Source organism: Ursus maritimus, assembly GCF_017311325.1.
Source record: "Ursus maritimus isolate PB19 chromosome X unlocalized genomic scaffold, ASM1731132v1 scaffold_X1, whole genome shotgun sequence".
Taxonomy (NCBI): domain Eukaryota; kingdom Metazoa; phylum Chordata; class Mammalia; order Carnivora; family Ursidae; genus Ursus; species Ursus maritimus.
The window spans coordinates 30,759,824-30,777,939 of record NW_024423319.1 but is presented as its reverse complement, the minus strand read 5'-3'; the positions used below and the strand labels follow the sequence as shown (position 1 = coordinate 30,777,939).

General features: G+C 44.1%; 1 protein-coding gene across 1 annotated transcript in view; it reads right to left on the bottom strand.

The window, feature by feature from the left end:
• KIAA1210 (KIAA1210 ortholog) overlaps window positions 1-18,116 on the bottom strand; it is a 69,254-nt gene that overhangs the window by 23,795 nt on the left and 27,343 nt on the right. The window contains exons 5-7 of the mRNA XM_040626606.1: window positions 10,031-10,157; window positions 9,567-9,704; window positions 5,928-6,083 (exon numbers count right to left, since the gene is read on the bottom strand). Of these exons, the coding sequence (XP_040482540.1) occupies window positions 5,928-6,083; window positions 9,567-9,704; window positions 10,031-10,157 (421 nt within the window). The remainder of the gene's footprint in view (window positions 1-5,927; window positions 6,084-9,566; window positions 9,705-10,030; window positions 10,158-18,116) is intronic.

Genomic DNA, 18,116 nt, shown 5'->3' with positions numbered 1-18,116 from the left:
ATACAAGATACGCAAGGAAAAAAGATCAAAATGACAGCAGTAAGTGCTTCTTTATTAGCGATTACTACGAATGTAAATAAATTAAACTCTTGAATCAAAAGGCAAAAATTGGCAAGATGGATTTAAGAAATATGATCTCTTTATATGCTGTATACAAGAGACTCACTTTAAATCCAAAGACACAAATAAGTTGAAAGTGAAAGGACGATAAAAGATATTCAAAGCAAATAGTAACCAAAAGAGCCAGGTGGCTACACCAGTATCAGACAAAATAGACTTTAACTCAAAATAGTTATAGGAGATCGATATGGACCTAATAAAAGGATCAATCCATCAGGAAGAAAGAACAATCATAAGCACGTACACCCCAAACAACAGGGCCCCCTAAATACATGAAAAAAAATGGACAGAACTGAAAGGAGAAATAGTTCTACAATGTAGTTACAGACTTCAGTATCCCATTTTCAATAGTAAATAAACAACTAGACAGAAGATCAATAAGGAAATAGAAGACTTGAAACAATACTATAAACCAAGTAAATCTAACAGATATATAGAGAACATTCCATACAGCAAGAGCATAACGCATATTCTTCTGAAGTACACTGGAACATTCTTCTGGGTAGACCATATGTGAGGCCACAAAATAAGTCTTAATACATTTTAAAAGATGGAAATCATACAAAGCAATGGATTGAAACCAGAAATCAATAACAGAAGGAAAGCTGGAAAATTCACAAATAGGTGGAAATTAAACAATGCAGCTATAAGCAACCAATGGATCAAAGAAGAAATCAAAAGCAAAGTTAGAAAATGCTTTGACATGAATAAAAACTAAAACACAACATAAAAAAATAAATGTGATACAGTAAAAACTGTCCTTGGGAATGTATAGATATACATGCCTATGTTAACAAAGAAGAAAGATCACAAATCAATACCGTAAGGAACTAGAAGAAGAAGACTAAACTCAAAGCCAGCAAAAGGAAGGAAGGAATAAAGGTTAAGGCAGAGATAACAATAAAGGGAGTAAAGAAACAACAGAGAAAAATCAATGAAACCAAAGGTGAGTTCCTGAAAAGTAAGATGAAACTGACAAATTTTTAGCTAGATTCACTAAGGCAAAAAGAGAGAAGACACAAATTACTAAAATCAGGAGTGAAAGAGGACTATCACTACTGACCTTAAAGAAATAAGAAGAATTATAAGACAATACTATACGTAATTGTATATCAACAAATTAGATAACCTAGAGGAAAGGGATACATTCCTAGACACACCCAAATTACCAAAATTGACCCAAGAAGAAATAGAAAATCTGAATTGACCTATAACAAGTAAAGAGATTGAATCAGTAATCAAAACTTCCCAACAACAACAACAACAACAACACAACCCAGGACCAGATGGACTCACTGGTGAATTCTACCAAACTTTTAAGGAATAATTCACACCAATCCATAACAAATATTTCTTTTTTTTTTAAGATTTTATTTATTTATTCGACAGAGATAGAGACAGCCAGCGAGAGAGGGAACACAAGCAGGGGGAGTGGGAGAGGAAGAAGCAGGCTCATAGCAGAAGAGCCTGATGTGGGGCTCGATCCCATAACGCCGGGATCACGCCCTGAGCCGAAGGCAGACGCCCATCCGCTGTGCCACCCAGGCGCCCCCATAACAAATATTTCAAAAACAATGGAAGAGGGAACACTTCCTGATTCTGCAAGGCCAGCACTGCCATGATTCCAAAGCCAGATAAAGGTATCATGAGAAAAGAACACTATAAAGCTATATCCCTCATAAAAACACATGCAAAAATGCTAGCGGACCAAATCCAACAGCATATTAAGGCAACTGTATAGCATGACCAGTTGGGATTTACCCCAGGATTGCAAGGAGGTTTGCATATGAAAATCACTCAATGAAATATACCATATTAATAAAATGAAGGAAAAAATAACATGATCCCACCATCCAACTGATGCAGAAAAGCATATGACAAAATCTGATACCTTTTCATGCTAAAAACACCTAACAAACTAGGGATAGAACGCATATGTGAAAAATCCATAGCTAACATCATACTCAATGGTGAAAGACTGAAATCTTTCCCCCTAAAATCAAGAATAAGACACCACTTTTATTCAACGTTCTACTGGAAGTTCTAGCCAATTAGGCAAGGAAAAGAAACAGAAAGCATGCAAATTGGAAAGGAAGAAGTAAAGCTATCTCTATTTACAAATGACATAATCTCATACATAAAAAATTATATATATATAGTTGTACTCGATATAATTATAATGGATAGTCAGGTGGGGAATTTCAAAGAGAAATGGAAACTATAAAAAAAGGAGCCAAACAGAAATTCCTAGAACTGAAAATTACAACGTTTAGGGAAAAAAATTCCCAGATAGATTTTCCATTCTCATCAAGGCAGAAGAAAATACCAAGTGAATTTATATGGAGAAGTCAATGAAAAAGGCATAATATAAAGAAAAGAAACTAAAAGATTAACAAAAAATAAAATTCTAAAGAATCCCCATAAATGTAGGAGCGCTAATAAATGAATTAATCAAAATTAAAAGATAAAGGATCAACACACAAAAATCAGTTGAACTTCTATACACCGGGCATGAGCAATCTAAAAAGGTAATTAAGAAAGCACTTCCATGGGGCGCCTGGGTGGCGCAGTCGTTAAGCGTCTGCCTTCGGCTCAGGGCGTGATCCCGGAGTTCTGGGATCGAGCCCCATGTCAGGCTCCTCTGCTGGGAGCCTGCTTCTTCCTCTCCCACTCCCCCTGCTTGTGTTCCCTCTCTCGCTGGCTGTCTCTATCTCTGTCAAATAAATAAATAAAATCTTAAAAAAAAAAGAAAGAAAGAAAGCACTTCCATTCACAACGGCATCAAAAAGAATAAAATACTCAGAAATAAGTTTAACCAAAGAGGTATGAGACTTGTACACTATAAACTACAAAACATCACTGAAAGAAATTAAAGACCTAAATAAATGAACAGACATCCCGTGTTCATGAATTGGAAGACTTAATGTTAAGATGGTGACACTCCCCAAAGTCATCTAAAAATTCAATGCAATCCCTATCAAAATCCCAATGTGCTTTTTAAAAAAAAAATTTTTAAAGATTTTGTTTACTTATTTGAGAGAGAAAGTTCATAAGACCTGGGGGAGGGGCAGAGAGAGAGAAGCAGACTCCCTGCTGAGCATGGAGCCTGACGTGGGGCTCAATCCTAGGACCCTGCGATCATGACCTAAGCTGAAGTCAGACGCTTAACTGACTGAGTCATGCAGGTGCCCCTCCCAGTGTGCTCTTTAGAAGATATGGAAAAACTTATTGTAAAATTGACATGGAATTGCAAGGGACCCCGAAAAGCCTAAATGATCTTAAAGAAAAAAAGGAACAGAATAGGAGGATTCTCACTTCCTGATTTTGAACTTCACTACGAACTAACAGTAATCAAGACAGTGTAGTACTGGCATAAGCAGAGACATACAGATCAATGGAAGAGAACTGAAAGCCCAAAAATAAATCCATTCATCTGGGGTTGACTGATTTGCAACAAGCGTTCTAAGAACGTTAAATGGTGGAAATAACAGTTTTTTCAACAAATGGTGCTGGGACAACTGGGTAGCCACGTGCAAAAGAATGAAGTGAGATCCTCTCTCACACCATATATAAAAAAGAACTCAAAATGGATCAAAGACCTAAATATAAGAGCTTAAACTCTTAGAAGAAAACATAGGGGTAAATCCTCATGATCTTAGATTGGGCAATGGTCTCTTTGCAATGACACTAAAACTACAAGTACCAAAAGAAAAAAAAATCAATAAATTGGACTTCATCAAAATTAAAATATGTTTTAAAATGTTATTCTTTTGAGAGAATTAAAAGACAACTCACAGAATGGGTGAAGTATTTGCAAATCATATATCTGAAAAGGGTCTAGTATCCAGAATATATAAAGAACTCATAACTCAACAACAAAAAAACTGAACAACACAATTAAAAATGGGCAAAGGACTTGAATACACCTTTTTCCAAAGAAAGATATACAAATGGCCAATAAGCACATGTAAAGATGCTTAACATCGTTAGCCACTAGGGAAATGCAAATCAAGACCACAATGAGATACCACTTCACAGCCACTAGAATGACTATTTTTTTAAAAAAATGGAAAATAACAAGTGTTGGCCAGCATTTGGAGATATCAGAACCCTTATACATAAGCGGGGGGGGGATGTAAAGTGGTGTAGCTGCTGGGGAAAACAGTTTGGTGATTCCTCAAAAAGTTAAATATAGAATTACCATATGATCTAACAATTCCGCTCCTAGGTATGCACGCAAAAGACCTGAAAGTAAGTGTTCACACAAAAACTTGTATATGAATGTTCAGCACAGCATTATTCACAATAACCAATAGGTAGATAGGACCCAAATGTCCATCAGTGGATGAACAGCTAAACAAAACATGGTATATCCATACAGTGGAGTATTATTCAGCCATAAAAAGGATTGAAATACTATAACATGGATGAACCTCAAAAACATCGTACTAAGTGCAAGAAGCCACATGCAAAAGGCCACATACTATATGATTACATTCATGTGAAGTACCCAGAACAGACAAATCCAGAGGCAGAAAGCAGATTGGTGGTTGCCAGGGGCTGAGAGGAGGGAGGAATGACAAGTGACCGCCTGGGTAAATATGGGGCTTCTCTTCAGGGGCACCAAAGCTATTCGGGAACTAGATAGTGGTGATGGTTGCATAGCACTGTGAATGTACTTAACGCCACTGAACTGTACACTGTAACATGATCGATTTCATTATGTGCATTTTATCACAGTAAAAATGTTATCTAATTCAATCTTTCTACCAACTCAGACTATATTGTCTGATTTGGCGGTATTCTGCAGAAAATACATAGAGTCTAAATCCATAAATCAGTGAGCATCCATGTCCACCTACCACCCGCCTGTACTTTAACCTTGTTCCTAACTTGATTGTGCTGCTTCCCTCCATAGGCTCTTCTAACACCAAAACAGTTTTGTGCTGACTGGCCAATTATCTTCGATATCAATTACCTTTCTGTTTACTTTTTAGTTCCCAAGGTTAATTGTTCTAAACTCTACTTCACTTTAAAAGTCCTTTCAAGTTTGGGGTGCCTGGGGGGCTCAGTTGGTTGAGCATCTGACTTGGTTTCAGCTCGGGTCGTGATCTCAGGGTTGTGGGATTGAGCCCCGGGTTGGGCTCAGCGTCGAGTCTGCTTGTCCATCTCCCTCCGCCTTTGCCCCTCTGCTTTCTCTCTCATAGATAGATAGATAGATAGATAGATAGATAGATAGATAGATAGAAACAATCTTCAAAAGTCCCTTCAAGTTCAACAACAACCAGTTAAATTAACCACACATTAGTTTGAGAATGTAAGTATTGATATGGGCACAATCTGCCAATTTTTCTATTGTTGATCAACATTATTTGGTTGACAAACCTACACGTACGAAATGCACATGCATGCCCTCTCATGTGTCAAATAATTTTTCATATGGGTGTGTGTCTACCAAACAATACTACATGGCCTAACCTTTGAGATTTTGGCATCCAAAAACATAGAGGCTTTACTTCCATAAAAATCTCCATTGTTTTCTTCCCAAAATAACTGAAAACATCTGCAAACTATTATTGTTTTCTGAAATACTGTCTTCCATTGCTTATAAACTAAAGAGCCGATTATTCGTTTCGTGGAATTGGACAGAAAATGTAAACCACCATGCAAATCAAAAGTCAAAATGGCCGCTCCTTCCCCAAATGGCCTCCTAGCGCTAAACTACAGCAGAAGAGAGTGCAAGAGATTATGCCTCTGACCTGTGTCCCCCAACCAAACCTACCACTTAGGATGGGGCTAACACTCACCTTTTTCAATGTCACGATCTTGGGTGGTGAAGTTTTCTTCTTTGGGGTCTTAGGTGACTCCTCGTCAACAGAGATTTCTTCAAAGCCATCAGAGATTGTGTCAGATCGGATAAGAGGGGGGCTGTTGCTGGACCGGCGTGGACGCAGTGAGGGGAGCTGTCAAGGAGGAGAGTAGAAGGAAAAAAGTTAAAACTTGTGTGCTTTCCTCCAAATTACTGGTATTCTCTTGTTGCTTAATGGTTGAAGGACTAAGACCCCAAAGTGAAAAAACAAGCCAAGGAAAGAATCTTCTTCCTCTCTGTCTTCACTTCTTGTACCTATGCAGACCAAAGACCCATAGCCTTGGGTCACGCTCTGGGTTGCTGCACACTTGTGCCAATCCCCAGAAAAAGAGAGAAACTTTGAACTGCTTGTTTGATCAAAACCAGAATTCTGGTGTTATCTCTCTACTGATGCTAGCTATAAATCTTATTTGAGTCTGATCTTTGTTTTGATTTTGGCATTGTCTTTGGAAGGCCCAGTTCTCGTGGAGGTGAGTTTTGGGGTTAAGATCTAGGCTTGGCATCCAAACTACAATCCTTGCTCCTATCATTCCAGGAATTGTCTGGATCACATCCTGGCTCTGTGGGTTGTTTATCTTAATCCTGTCAAGATTGATCTTCTGGAATTAGTAGAAAATCTACAGAACTAACCCTCATTAGAATTGCTTTACTAGGGGCGCCTGGGTGGCACAGCGGTTAAGCGTCTGCCTTCAGCTCAGGGCGTGATCCCGGCGTTGTGGGATCGAGCCCCACATCAGGCTCCTCTGCTATGAGCCTGCTTCTTCCTCTCCCACTCCCCCTGCTTGTGTTCCCTCTCTCATTGGCTGTCTCTATCTCTGTTGAATAAATAAATAAAAAATCTTTAAAAAAAAAAAGAATTGCTTTACTAGTTTTCCAAAGGGGATAAAATTGATCATTTGGGTCTTCCTTGGCCTTCAGCACACGGATTTAGTTCATTCCAGTTTGAACCTCCTGGTACACTTGAATCTGAGGCACTGGTCTCTTCCATGGCCATTTTGGTGTGGATCAGAATCTCTGATCTTTAACAAATACTGGCTAAGCATCTACAGTGTGCCACACCCCATTCTAAGCATTGGGCCTACAGTAATGAACAAAACAAAATCTTGGCTGTCATGGAGCTGACATGCTTTCTTCTGTCTCCTGTTCAGGACATATGGCCCTCAAACCCTCAAAGCCAAAGACAAGGGGCCCCAAGGAGGATTTGTCCAAGGTTCTGCCCCTGGAGAGCTCCTGGCTAGGGTCTCAGGTGCCCCCTTATTACCACCAGGCCCCACTAGGGGCTCTTGAGAAGAAGTCTCGGAGCTTCACCAGCCCCAAGCCCAATTCTAATAACAATAATGACAATTAACTTTTACTGAGGGCTTTACTCTGCTTTCATCTGTATTAATTCCTTCCTTTTGCTAGCTTTGGGTTTAGTTTGCTCTTCTCTTTCTGGTTCCTTCTGTTGAAAGGTTAGGTAGTTAGGTTATTGCTTTGAGATCTTTCTCCCTGCCAGACACTGAGTGTTCTTCACTGATGCATTTCATTCGAACCTTGCAACAACTCTTTGAAGCATCTGCTCTTGTGGGCCCCATTTTCCAGGTGGGGAAAACCAAGTCTGAGAGATGACATGGCCGGCCCTAATTCTCACGATGGCCGAGCAAGCATTTGAAAGGTCTGCTTGCCTTTAGAGCCCGTGTTCTTAACCACTGTGCACTCCTGTCTCCTAACTGTAAGAGCCAGGAAGGGGATGGCCCATACTCAAGTTCAGGGACTTTAAAGGCAACGCCCAGAAGAGATGATGCGCCCCCTTCCTTAAGAAGGGCTGCAGAGGGAGAGTCAGGTCTATGAGCAGTAAGAACACTGCTTGGCAGCCTCAGTTTCTTAAATTTCTGAATTCAATTTGAGTCCACAAGAAGATGCCAACCATCTACTAGCACATCTTCTTATCTCTTCGTCCTCGAACAGAAAGAACACGATATATCGTGGAGCGTGATCCAGGCACCCACAGTCCTCACACTTCAGATAAGACATCAGGTGAAAACCTGGCAGGGACTAAAACGCCGGTTCGGTCTTGGTGTCTCTAACAGAACTATACACTGGCAGTTCCTCTCCCACACTCTCCCAGTTGCTCTGAATGTCACATAATCCTTTACGGATCCTGCCCCTCCGAGGAACCCAGCCATATGGCCATTTCCAACTGCTCTATGCAGCACCGGGCTCAGGACCCTTGACGTGATGCTCTCAACTACCCTGTCGTTTAGGGCTGTGACCTTGGCACTTAAGGCAGGTCTCCCGTGCAAAGGTCCATCTGGTGGTTGATGGCTTGTGTTCTGTTAACACCCCCTACCCTGTCTTCAGCCCTGTTTCTTGGAAGAGGGACTACGGGAGCAGACCGAAGATGCGAGGAGAGGGCCCAAACCGGCCACTTAAGAAAACTTGCCGTTGGGCTACCGTGGCTTTCCCTATCCCCCGCTGCATTGTGAGAGGAAATGCCCCTAGAATCTTTACCTTTAACTCTCACCCCCCCACACCCCCAAAATCATCTTTCTAGAGCAATGGCATGTCTCTGCTATGAGAGTCTGTCTGTTGCTGGGACTAAGAGAAGAGGGAGAGAGGGAGGCTTCCAGGAAGGTTTCCCCTTTCTGCACGTGAGAAATAACCCTGTAGGGCTTGGTCATGTACAGCTGGATTTCTGCCACTGGGTGGCAAGGAAGTGTCGCTGTGGAGACAAGCCAAGGCTGGTGTTTGACGCTCAAAACTGAGGACCGGAAGTGACTTTTCCTGCTGTGGAGCAACAGGGCAACAGTCTGCTGACCTCGGGGCTGCTTTACAGCCACAAGCTCGGCCCCACTGGTGACCATCTCGGTGTTTCCTTGTCTACCCTCCACAGGTAACGTGGCCAGCAGAACTTTCACACACGGCACAGGAACTGGAGTGAGAGATGGGGGGTCTTAAACAGACGCGCCACAAATAAGCCCCAGTTACCTTCTGCCGCATGAAAGGATGCAGCTCCTCAGCGGAAAAGGGTCTCCCCCTTGTATGCCTTTCTCAGTTACACAGGGAACTTTGGGTATCATCCCGCCCCCAAGCTGGGAGAAGGCGGAAGGTGGCTGCTTAGGGTTATTTTCCTGCTCCCCCTGGCATATTTCTAGATCAGAGCTCCAGAAGAGTCTAACTGAGCAACCGTTAGGGTTATCTGGAGGTAAAAGACTGTTCTCTGCATATGCATAGCCTAAAGGTATACCCCTCCCCCTGTTGAGGCGGGCACAAAGAAACTGAATATCTTAAAGCCTGGGATATTGGGAAGACTGTGGGTTTTGAGGTCAATGCATCTGGGTCAGATTTCCAGGTCTACCATTTACTATCTGGGTGAGACTGAGCAATTTCTTTAACCTCTCTGAGTCTTTATTCTATCCTCACAAGCAACTGCTTGAGATAGATATTTATATTTTACCCATTGCAGCTGAGGAAAGGAAGGCTCAGAGAGGTTAAGCAATCAGCCCAAGGTCATAGAGCCAGGAAGTAGCAGAGCAAGAATTCAAGCATAGGTCGGTCTGACTCAGCAGCCATACTTGGCACAATTCCACTCTATTACCTCAGTGATCTTAGAGCCCCCAATCCAGATTCCACTTCTAGGCACATATCGGGGCACAGCTCCAAACATAAGTCCGGAAACAGCTCCACGCACATCACTAGTCCCAGATCTAGGCAGAGTTCTGGAAACTTGAGATCTCTGTAGAAGAATGAAAGAACATGGCGGTTGGAATGCCTGCACATTAACCAACAGTGGAATGTCCCCATCCTAAGACTTAATGCTTAATTAATTAATAATTAATACTTAATTCTTGAGGTGGGTCATACGAATATGGTAATGCCAGCCAACATAGTGTGCTGGGCACTAGGTCAGCGCAACGTGTATTTCTACATTCTCCCTTCTTTACAATAGCCCTGTGGGGGAGAATCAGCTGGGGAGCAAGGCCAAACTCCCCCACCCCTTGTTTTTTGGCAGACTGGGATGAGGGAGTCTAATTAGGCGCCGAGGCTGGAGTTCAGTATTACCTGTAGAGGTCGGCCTCTCTGGGGCTCTGGAGATGGGTATATTCTACGTGCTGAAATTTCAGGCTCAGTATCCAACATGAAGATGCTGTCATGGGACAGGGCTTTGCTGCCCATGCTGCTCTTGGCTCTGAACAGGAAGGAAAAGGTCTTGTAAGAAAAGCCCAAGGGCCATAGGAACTGAAGACACGTGTATATCTATAGCATGACATATCACAGACACCTCAGAAAGGGGGCAAGGGTGCGCATGTGCTGACAGAGAAAGTTTTCCATTTAATATGTGTTTCCAGGGGCGCCTGGGGGGCTCAGTCGGTGAAGTGTCTCCCTTTGGCTCAGGTCATGATCCCGGGGTCCTGGGATGGAGCCTCAAGTCAGGCTCCCTGCTCAGCGGGGAGTCTGCTTCTCCCTCTGCTCTTCCCCCTACTCGTGCTCTCTCTCTCTCTCTCTCTCAATCAATCAATCAATTATACATATACCTATATTAGCTACATATATAGTTTATGTTCATAGAAAAAATTCCGGAAGGATATTCACCAAATAATTAGTGGTAGTTCCCTCTGGGGAATGGCACTGGGGGTGGGGGGGGACACCTTAATTTCCTACTTTATGTACTTCTGCATAATTTTGATTTTTTAAATTATCAACACAATCTTTTTTATATAATAGTTTTGAGATACGGTTTACATACCATACAATTCACCCATTTAAAGTGTACGAGAGTGGTAACGCTGTGCAATGGGAGGGAAGACCCGGAGTCTTTCCGTTATTAAGGTAAGAGTTATAAAAGCTTTCACACCCAAATTTCTCTCTAGTGTTTTTGTTTTGATTTAAAATACCAAACACCTGCCCAGATACTGGAGACTCTCATTCACTAGATCTTTTCCTCTTTCACACAAGGGTTCCAGGATACATCTGCCTGATTTTCAAAGCCGTCCTAGGCACCCACCCCGCCACCCCCACCCCCAGCCTGCTAAACCCAGATGGAAATACCTTCTGATGGGGAATAAAGCCAGGTCGACAACAATGAAGTGCTAAGGCAAATCAGGGAAAAGTTAGAAACAAATGAAAGGCTAAAGGCACAAAAGATTCCTTTTGGAATGTGGGAATACATGCTACCTGTTAAAAATTTCAACCAAAGACATCGCAAGAAAAGAAGACTACAGAGTAATATCTCTAATGAAATAGATGTAAGAATCTTCAATAAAATACTAGTCATCTGAATCCAGCGACAAAGAATTATACACTATTACCAAGTAAAACTTGCAAGAAATGTAAGGTTATCTTAATATGTGAAAATCAATGAACGTAATACACCATATCAACAGAATAAAAACAAAAACCGTGTGGTCATTTCAATAAATACAGAAAAAGCATTTGTAAAATCCAAATACATAATAAATACACTCATGATAAGTACACTCAACCTTGACCGAGGACATCTGTGAGAAACACTTAGCTAACGTCACACTTAATGATGAAAGACTGAATGTTTTCTCAGATCAGGAACAAGACAAGGATGTCTGCTATTGCCACTTCTATTCAACATTGTCCTGGGGGTTCTAGCTGGGGCAATTAGGTAAGAAAATTAAATAAAAGGCATCCATACTGGACAGGAAGACGTGAAATTATCTCCAATCATAGATGACACAGTCTTGTGTATAAAACTCCTAAGGAATCCAATAAAAACTAGTAGAACTAATCAATGAGTTCAGCAAGGCTGCAGGATAAAAGACCAATATATAACAATTGATTGTATTTCTATATACTTGCAGTGAACAATCCGGAAGTGAAATGACAAAAACACTTCCAATTTTCAACATTTACAATAATATCAATAAGAATAAAACCCTTAGGAATAAATGTAACGAAAAGCGTGTAAAAACTATACTCTGAGCACTCTAAAACACTGATGAAAGAAATTAAAGAAGAAAACCTAAGTAAATGAAAAAGCAGCCTATGCTCAGGGCTTGGAAGACTTAATCTTGTCAAGATGGCAACAGTCCGCAAATTGATCTGCAGATTTAATGCGATCATTATTGAAATTCCAGCTGCCTTTTTTATTTTCTTTGGCAGAAGTGGGCAAGATGATCTTTAAATTCATAGTGAAATGTAAGGGGCCACAAACTGATAAAACAATCTTGAAAAAGAAGTACAAAGTTGGAGAACTCAGACTTGCCAATTTCAAAACTTACTACAAAGCTACCGTAATCAAGGCAGTGTAGTACTGACATGAGGATAGACATAGAGATCAATGGAATAGAATTGAGAGTCCAGAAATAAACTCATTCATCTATGGTTCATTGATTTACAAAAAGGGTGCCAAGACCGTTCAATGGGGAATGAATAGTTTTTTCAACAAATGATGCTGAGACAGTAGGATAGATACATACAGAAGAGAGAAGTTAGACCCTACCTCATACCATATATAAACATGAACTCAAAATGGATCAAAGACCTAAATATGAGAGCTAAAACTCTTAAAAGAAAAGATCGGGAGTATATTTTCATGACCTAGATTTGGCAATGGATTCTTAGAATATGACTCCAAAAGCTTAAGCAACTGAAGAAAAGAATAAATAAATGGATTTGATAAGAATTAAGCTTTGAAGGATTCTAGTGAGAAAGTCAAAGGACAACCCACATAAGGGGGGGGAAATATTTGCAGATTGTATATCCTTTTTTTAAAAGATTATTTATTTGAGAGAGAGAGCAGAGTGAATGAAAGAGAACACAAGTAGAGGGGGGAGGGGCAGAGGGAGAGGGAGAAGCAGGCTCCCCGCTGAGCAGGGACCCCCCCCCAATGCAGGACTCGATCCCAGGACCCTGGGATCATGACCCGAGCCAAAGGCAGATGCTTAACCGACTGAGCCACCCAGGCGCCCCTGCAGATTGTATATTTGATAAGGGATTCATATCTAGAATACAGGAGGAACTCTTACAATTCAGTAATAAAAAGATAATAACCCAATTTTTTAAACGGGCAAAGGATCGCAATAGATATTTCTCCAAAGAAGATATACAAATGGCCAACAAGCACTTGAAAAGATGCTCGACCATGCATTAGCCAGTCAGGAAATATAAATCCAAACCATAATGAGATGCCACTTCAGACCCACTAGAATGGCTAGAAGCAAAGGCTCAGATAGTAACAAGTGTTGGCAAGGTTGCGGAGAAATTGGAACCTCCGCGTGCTGCTGGTGGGAATGTAAAATGGTGCAGGCATTTTTGAAAACAGTCTGGTGGTTCCTCAAAAACTTAAACATTAAATTACCATGAGCCAGTACACTCCTCCATAATAGCCAAAAGGTGGAAACACCCAAGTACCTGTCATCTGATGAACAGATAAAATGTGTATTCATACACTGGAATACTATTCAGTAGTATGAAAGAATTAAGTATTGGATTCATGCCACCACATGGATAACACCGGAAAACAAAAACATGCTAAGGGAAACAAGCCAGTCACCAAAGGCTACAAACCATATGATACATTTTATAGGAAGTATCCAGAAAAAGCAAACTGATAGAGACAGAAAGTAGATAAGTAAGCACCTTGTGCTGGAGTGGGGGAAGGATGGGGATTGACTGCTACTGGGAACAGGGTTTCTTTTAGGGAGGGGTGGAAATGTTTTTAAATTAGATAAAATAATTGTTTAAAATTGCATGTACTTTTTTTGCATTTATTACCTTTATTATAAAACATATGCTCTAATACACGTAGGTTGGCACTTTAGAAAACAACCTAAGTAGGGCTCCCCTAATTAGGGCTCCATGCCCAACATGGCCCTTGAACTCATGACCCTGAGATCAAGAGTTGCATGCTCTACTGAGCCAGCCAGGTGCCCCTAAAAAACATTTTTTTTTTAGAGAGAAAGAGCGCGAGAGTGAGCGGTGGGGTGGGCAGAGGGAGAGGGAGAATCTTGAGCTGGCTCCACACCCAGCATGGAGCCTGTCACTGGGCTCAATCTCACAACCCTGAGATCATGACCGGAGCTGAAATCAAGAGGCCAATGCTCAACCGACTGAGGCACCCAGGCACTCCCCTAAAAAACAATCTTTAGATCATACCCAGAGTAACAGCCCGGGCACTGTAGGACCGGCACCCACCCCATCATTGTGAGCCTGTCTGACTGTGGGTCATGAACATGGGTAGATCTGATCATGACATGCTCTGAGGACAATCTGGTGTTATGGGGATTAAAATGGAACCCATAGGAAGGTGGCTTGTGGGCCAGCAAGAGGAGAGGTGACAGATGCCTTCGTACTACCCACTTCTTCCCTATAAAACTCTGCTACCCAGGGGGCCCTGGTGGTGAAAGCAACATGCTCTGTCTTACTAAAATGGCAGTCCCACAGAAAATGAACAGGACTCCAGATAAAGGCTTAATGATGCCATATGACTGATGCAGCATTGAGACAGCAATGTTCCCAGACACCTCTCTATACACGCTTTCCCCCATTATGCACACATAGACGCTTTCATTCACCGTTGCTCTATGACCTGCCAGCTCAAATCAGGCTTGGGACCCGTGTCTCGTCTACAAGGAAATCTTGGGCCATGGGTGGGCTTCGAAACCATCATTTCCATGCTGGGCATCAGCCAGAGTGCAGCTGTTGAACTGGCTCTTTAGTGCCAGACCCTCCCTGATCCAAGGATTCCAGTAGCACTGGCTACGGCCATGTTTGTCAGAAACCAAATCTCGCGGTGCCTGGGTGGCTCAGTTGGTTAAGTGTCTGCCTTCAGCTCAGGTCATGATCCCAGGGGTCTGGGATCGAGCCCCACATTGGGCTCCCTGCTCAGCAGGGAGCCTGCTTCTCCCTCTCCCTCTGCCTGCTGCTCTGCCTACTTGTGCTCTCTCTCTGTCAAATAAATAAATATAATGTTTAAAAAAAAAAAAAAAAGAAAAGAAAAAGAAACCGAATCTCCTGTCCGCTGAACTTATTTAGCATGTACTGATCTGCTTCCTGGAGGCAGAAACAAGAAAATGCATCCAAAACTCCGAACAAAATCTTGGCCTTAATTAAAGGCAATAAAACACACGACCTCAGCAGCCATTTAAAGAAAAACAAAATGGAGGCATGGGGTGTATCCATTTTATCAGATACGGCTTAATACAGTCTTAGAAATGGATACTGGTCCTATGGTATAGGGAGGGGAGGGCTGGCTGTAAGTTTTGTTATGACGGACAGCTTCAATGGACAAAGAGGCTGATCTTTCCTCCTAACTCCTGAGTGACGTTCTCCAGGGTTTTCCCCCTAACAAGTTAAGCAAGTGACAGGGGTTGGGGGTGATCATCAGGCCTCCTACATCATACTCTTAATTAATTTATGCTCCTTGCCCCCCCCCAAAAAGGCCTATTTCAGGCCCTAAGAAAAACACCCTTCCTCATATATAAATTAGTTCACGCACTTCCATTCACCCCCTCCTTCTTCCTTTCCCCCCACTTCCTCCTGTCCTCCCCCCACCCCGCAAGCTGTGTGCGCACTTGCCATCTTAGTGTGGAGAATGCATCAGAACCAACAGGCCATTTTGGAGGCGGAGGGACAGGTGGGAAGGGGGAAATGCAGGACTTTAGTAGAGAGGGCCAACTTGCCAATCTATAGAGGCGACGCAGAGTAGACCCACACTCCCCTCTCCCCTCCCCCACTCACTGGTTTCTAGCAGGGCTAGTGTAGGCTCACTTGGAGCTATCAGGCTGTGGTCTACAGCATGGCATGATTTGTGAGGTATGAAAAAAGCCCCTCTGTCCAAAACCATCTCCCCCCACCCCCAGCAAAGCTAGCTGAAATTCCTCACAATCAATGCACCCATTAAGGGCCTCCTGAGGGAGGCTGAGGTGCTAACTGTCGTGTTTGCTGACTGTCCCATTTCCAGCAAGCAAAGCCTCCAGGGAAAGGGTCGAGGCACAGGTGAGCTCTGTGGGCAGTCCAGCTAAGTTTGGAATGTTCAGGCCTGGGGAAGAGGCCCAAGGGGCGCTGCGCTGAGGGGGAGCTGACAGAGCCAGGAACAGCCGGGGGTCCTGGATGGTCAGATACGGAAGTGGAAGCGTCACAGATGACAATTGGAACAGGGGTGGCTGAGAAACCATCTTCCCCATTCTGGGACGAGTTACAGCATCTCCCCTCGCACCCTGCCCCATCTCCTGGGATGTTGCCCGCTCGTTTCTTTGCTTGTTTCTACATTAACACAAGTGATTTCGAGCTCGGGCCTCCGCCCAGCTAGAGTGGCTTCAGGGTCTGAGATTTTAATCACACAGTAAGAGCTGGAGCTTCCTCCGGCGGGGTAATCGCAAATCCACAGTCCGAGGGCCCGGCAGGCACATCAGGCCCGGCTTCCTGAATGGGGCAGAGGCCTCCAGCTCCTTGCTAGGGCTAGGCCCCGTTACTGCAGCTGTGACAGGGGAGGGCTGCCCTGGTCTACTTGTACCCAGGGCTCTCGGGGCCAGGGGCGTGTGGCTGCCAACCTACTGAGCTCTGCACCCCAACAATAAGCATCGGTGTGAGGAGCAAGCGTGGAGAAAGGCCCCCAGGCCATGGTCGCCCCCGGCAGGGGCTGCGGCCCACCAGACCTTACCTGGCCTCCAAGCGACGACCTTCCAGAACCGGCTTCAGAGAAGAGATGTCAATACTGCCGCTGGACAAGCTTGCCTTGAGCCTCCTCCCTCCCTGGGCATCTTGCGGCTCCTTTTTCTTCTTCTTGCCAAAAAAGTTCTTGAAGGCTTTAAATTTGGATTTCTTTTTTCCTGGAAGTTAAGGAACGAAAGCAAGACAGAGTGAGACAGTGGAAGGGACGATGGAGAGGAAACAAGACCTTTGTGACAGGAGCAAGGACTGTGATCCCAGGTGCCCTGCGGACTTGGCCTTCGCCCCACCCCCCGACCCGGACCCACGACAGGACGACACCGCAACACCATGCATGTGGCCTGCTCCCTTCTTCATAACGCTGTAGGACAAAGTGTCTGGGTTTCTGGGGGGAGCAGCCGCTCGGCCCCGGCTTGTGGTCTTTGGGCAGGCCTCTCTTCGGGCCCAACTCCCCAGGCATCCACCCGCCTCTCGACCTCAACCAGGAACACACGCCTCTTTCCTGACCCAAGAAGTTCATTCATAAGCAGCCATCATGAGCCCACATAAGCACGGGGAACACCCCCCTCCCCCGACTTCACGCTGGTATCTGGAGTCGACGCCACCCAGCTGGGGAGGCGAGCTTCCACAGGCGAGAAAGCCCCTGGGGACCCCTGGAGCTGCAGGCGGGCGCTGGTTCTGCCCAGCTTGTGCGCTGGAAGGATGGAGATCTGCGCGGTGCGTGCTATCGGGCCGGTGCAGGCAGGGAAGCCTTCCTCCAGGAGGGGATTTAGGAGCAAGCAAGAGGGCTGGGAATTGGGAAGAAAGGGCCACCCGGCAACGAAGCTGCCTGTGCAAAAGCCATGACAGAATCAGATGCCTAAGGGTTTTGCAAGGAATGCGTGCGTGAGCGCATGCGTGCGTGCGTGCGTGCATGCGTGCGTGCGCTATGTGTACTGTGTGTGTTCTTCCATTATTGCCGATTGGTTTGCATTATCTACGGGGCTACTGCCCTCTGCACCTGCGAATAATTAAAAGTTTGCTCTGTCTACATTAACCAGCAGGGCCGCGGCGAGGTATGGGAGCTTTAAATGCTCCTAAGGCTCTGTTTGGGCTTTTGTTAGTTTCCTAACAAGCACGTGTATCTTTCTTGGGGCTCAGCAGAAGAGGGGCGAGGAGAGGGGGGGTCCGTGCTGCATTCTTCAGAGGGAAGGAATCAGCTCTTACTGCTTTCACATGCAATAATGTCTCATCCAAATTCCCAGCAGTCTGGTGTCCGCAAGGCCTCTTGCCAGCATAGCGATGCTGCACGGGCAGGGAAGGGCCCAGGCAAGAGAGTTGCCGATGGGGCTGACATTAGAAAGGCTTAGTGGTGTAAAGGAGAGCACCACCCAAGAGTCAGAACAGCCTGGGATCCTTGACTTGGCTCTACTATCAATTAGCTGTGTGACTTTGGGTAAGTCACTCAACCTCTCTGGAACTCCGTGGGGAAATGAAGGGATCACACTAATCAGCATCTCCCAAAGTG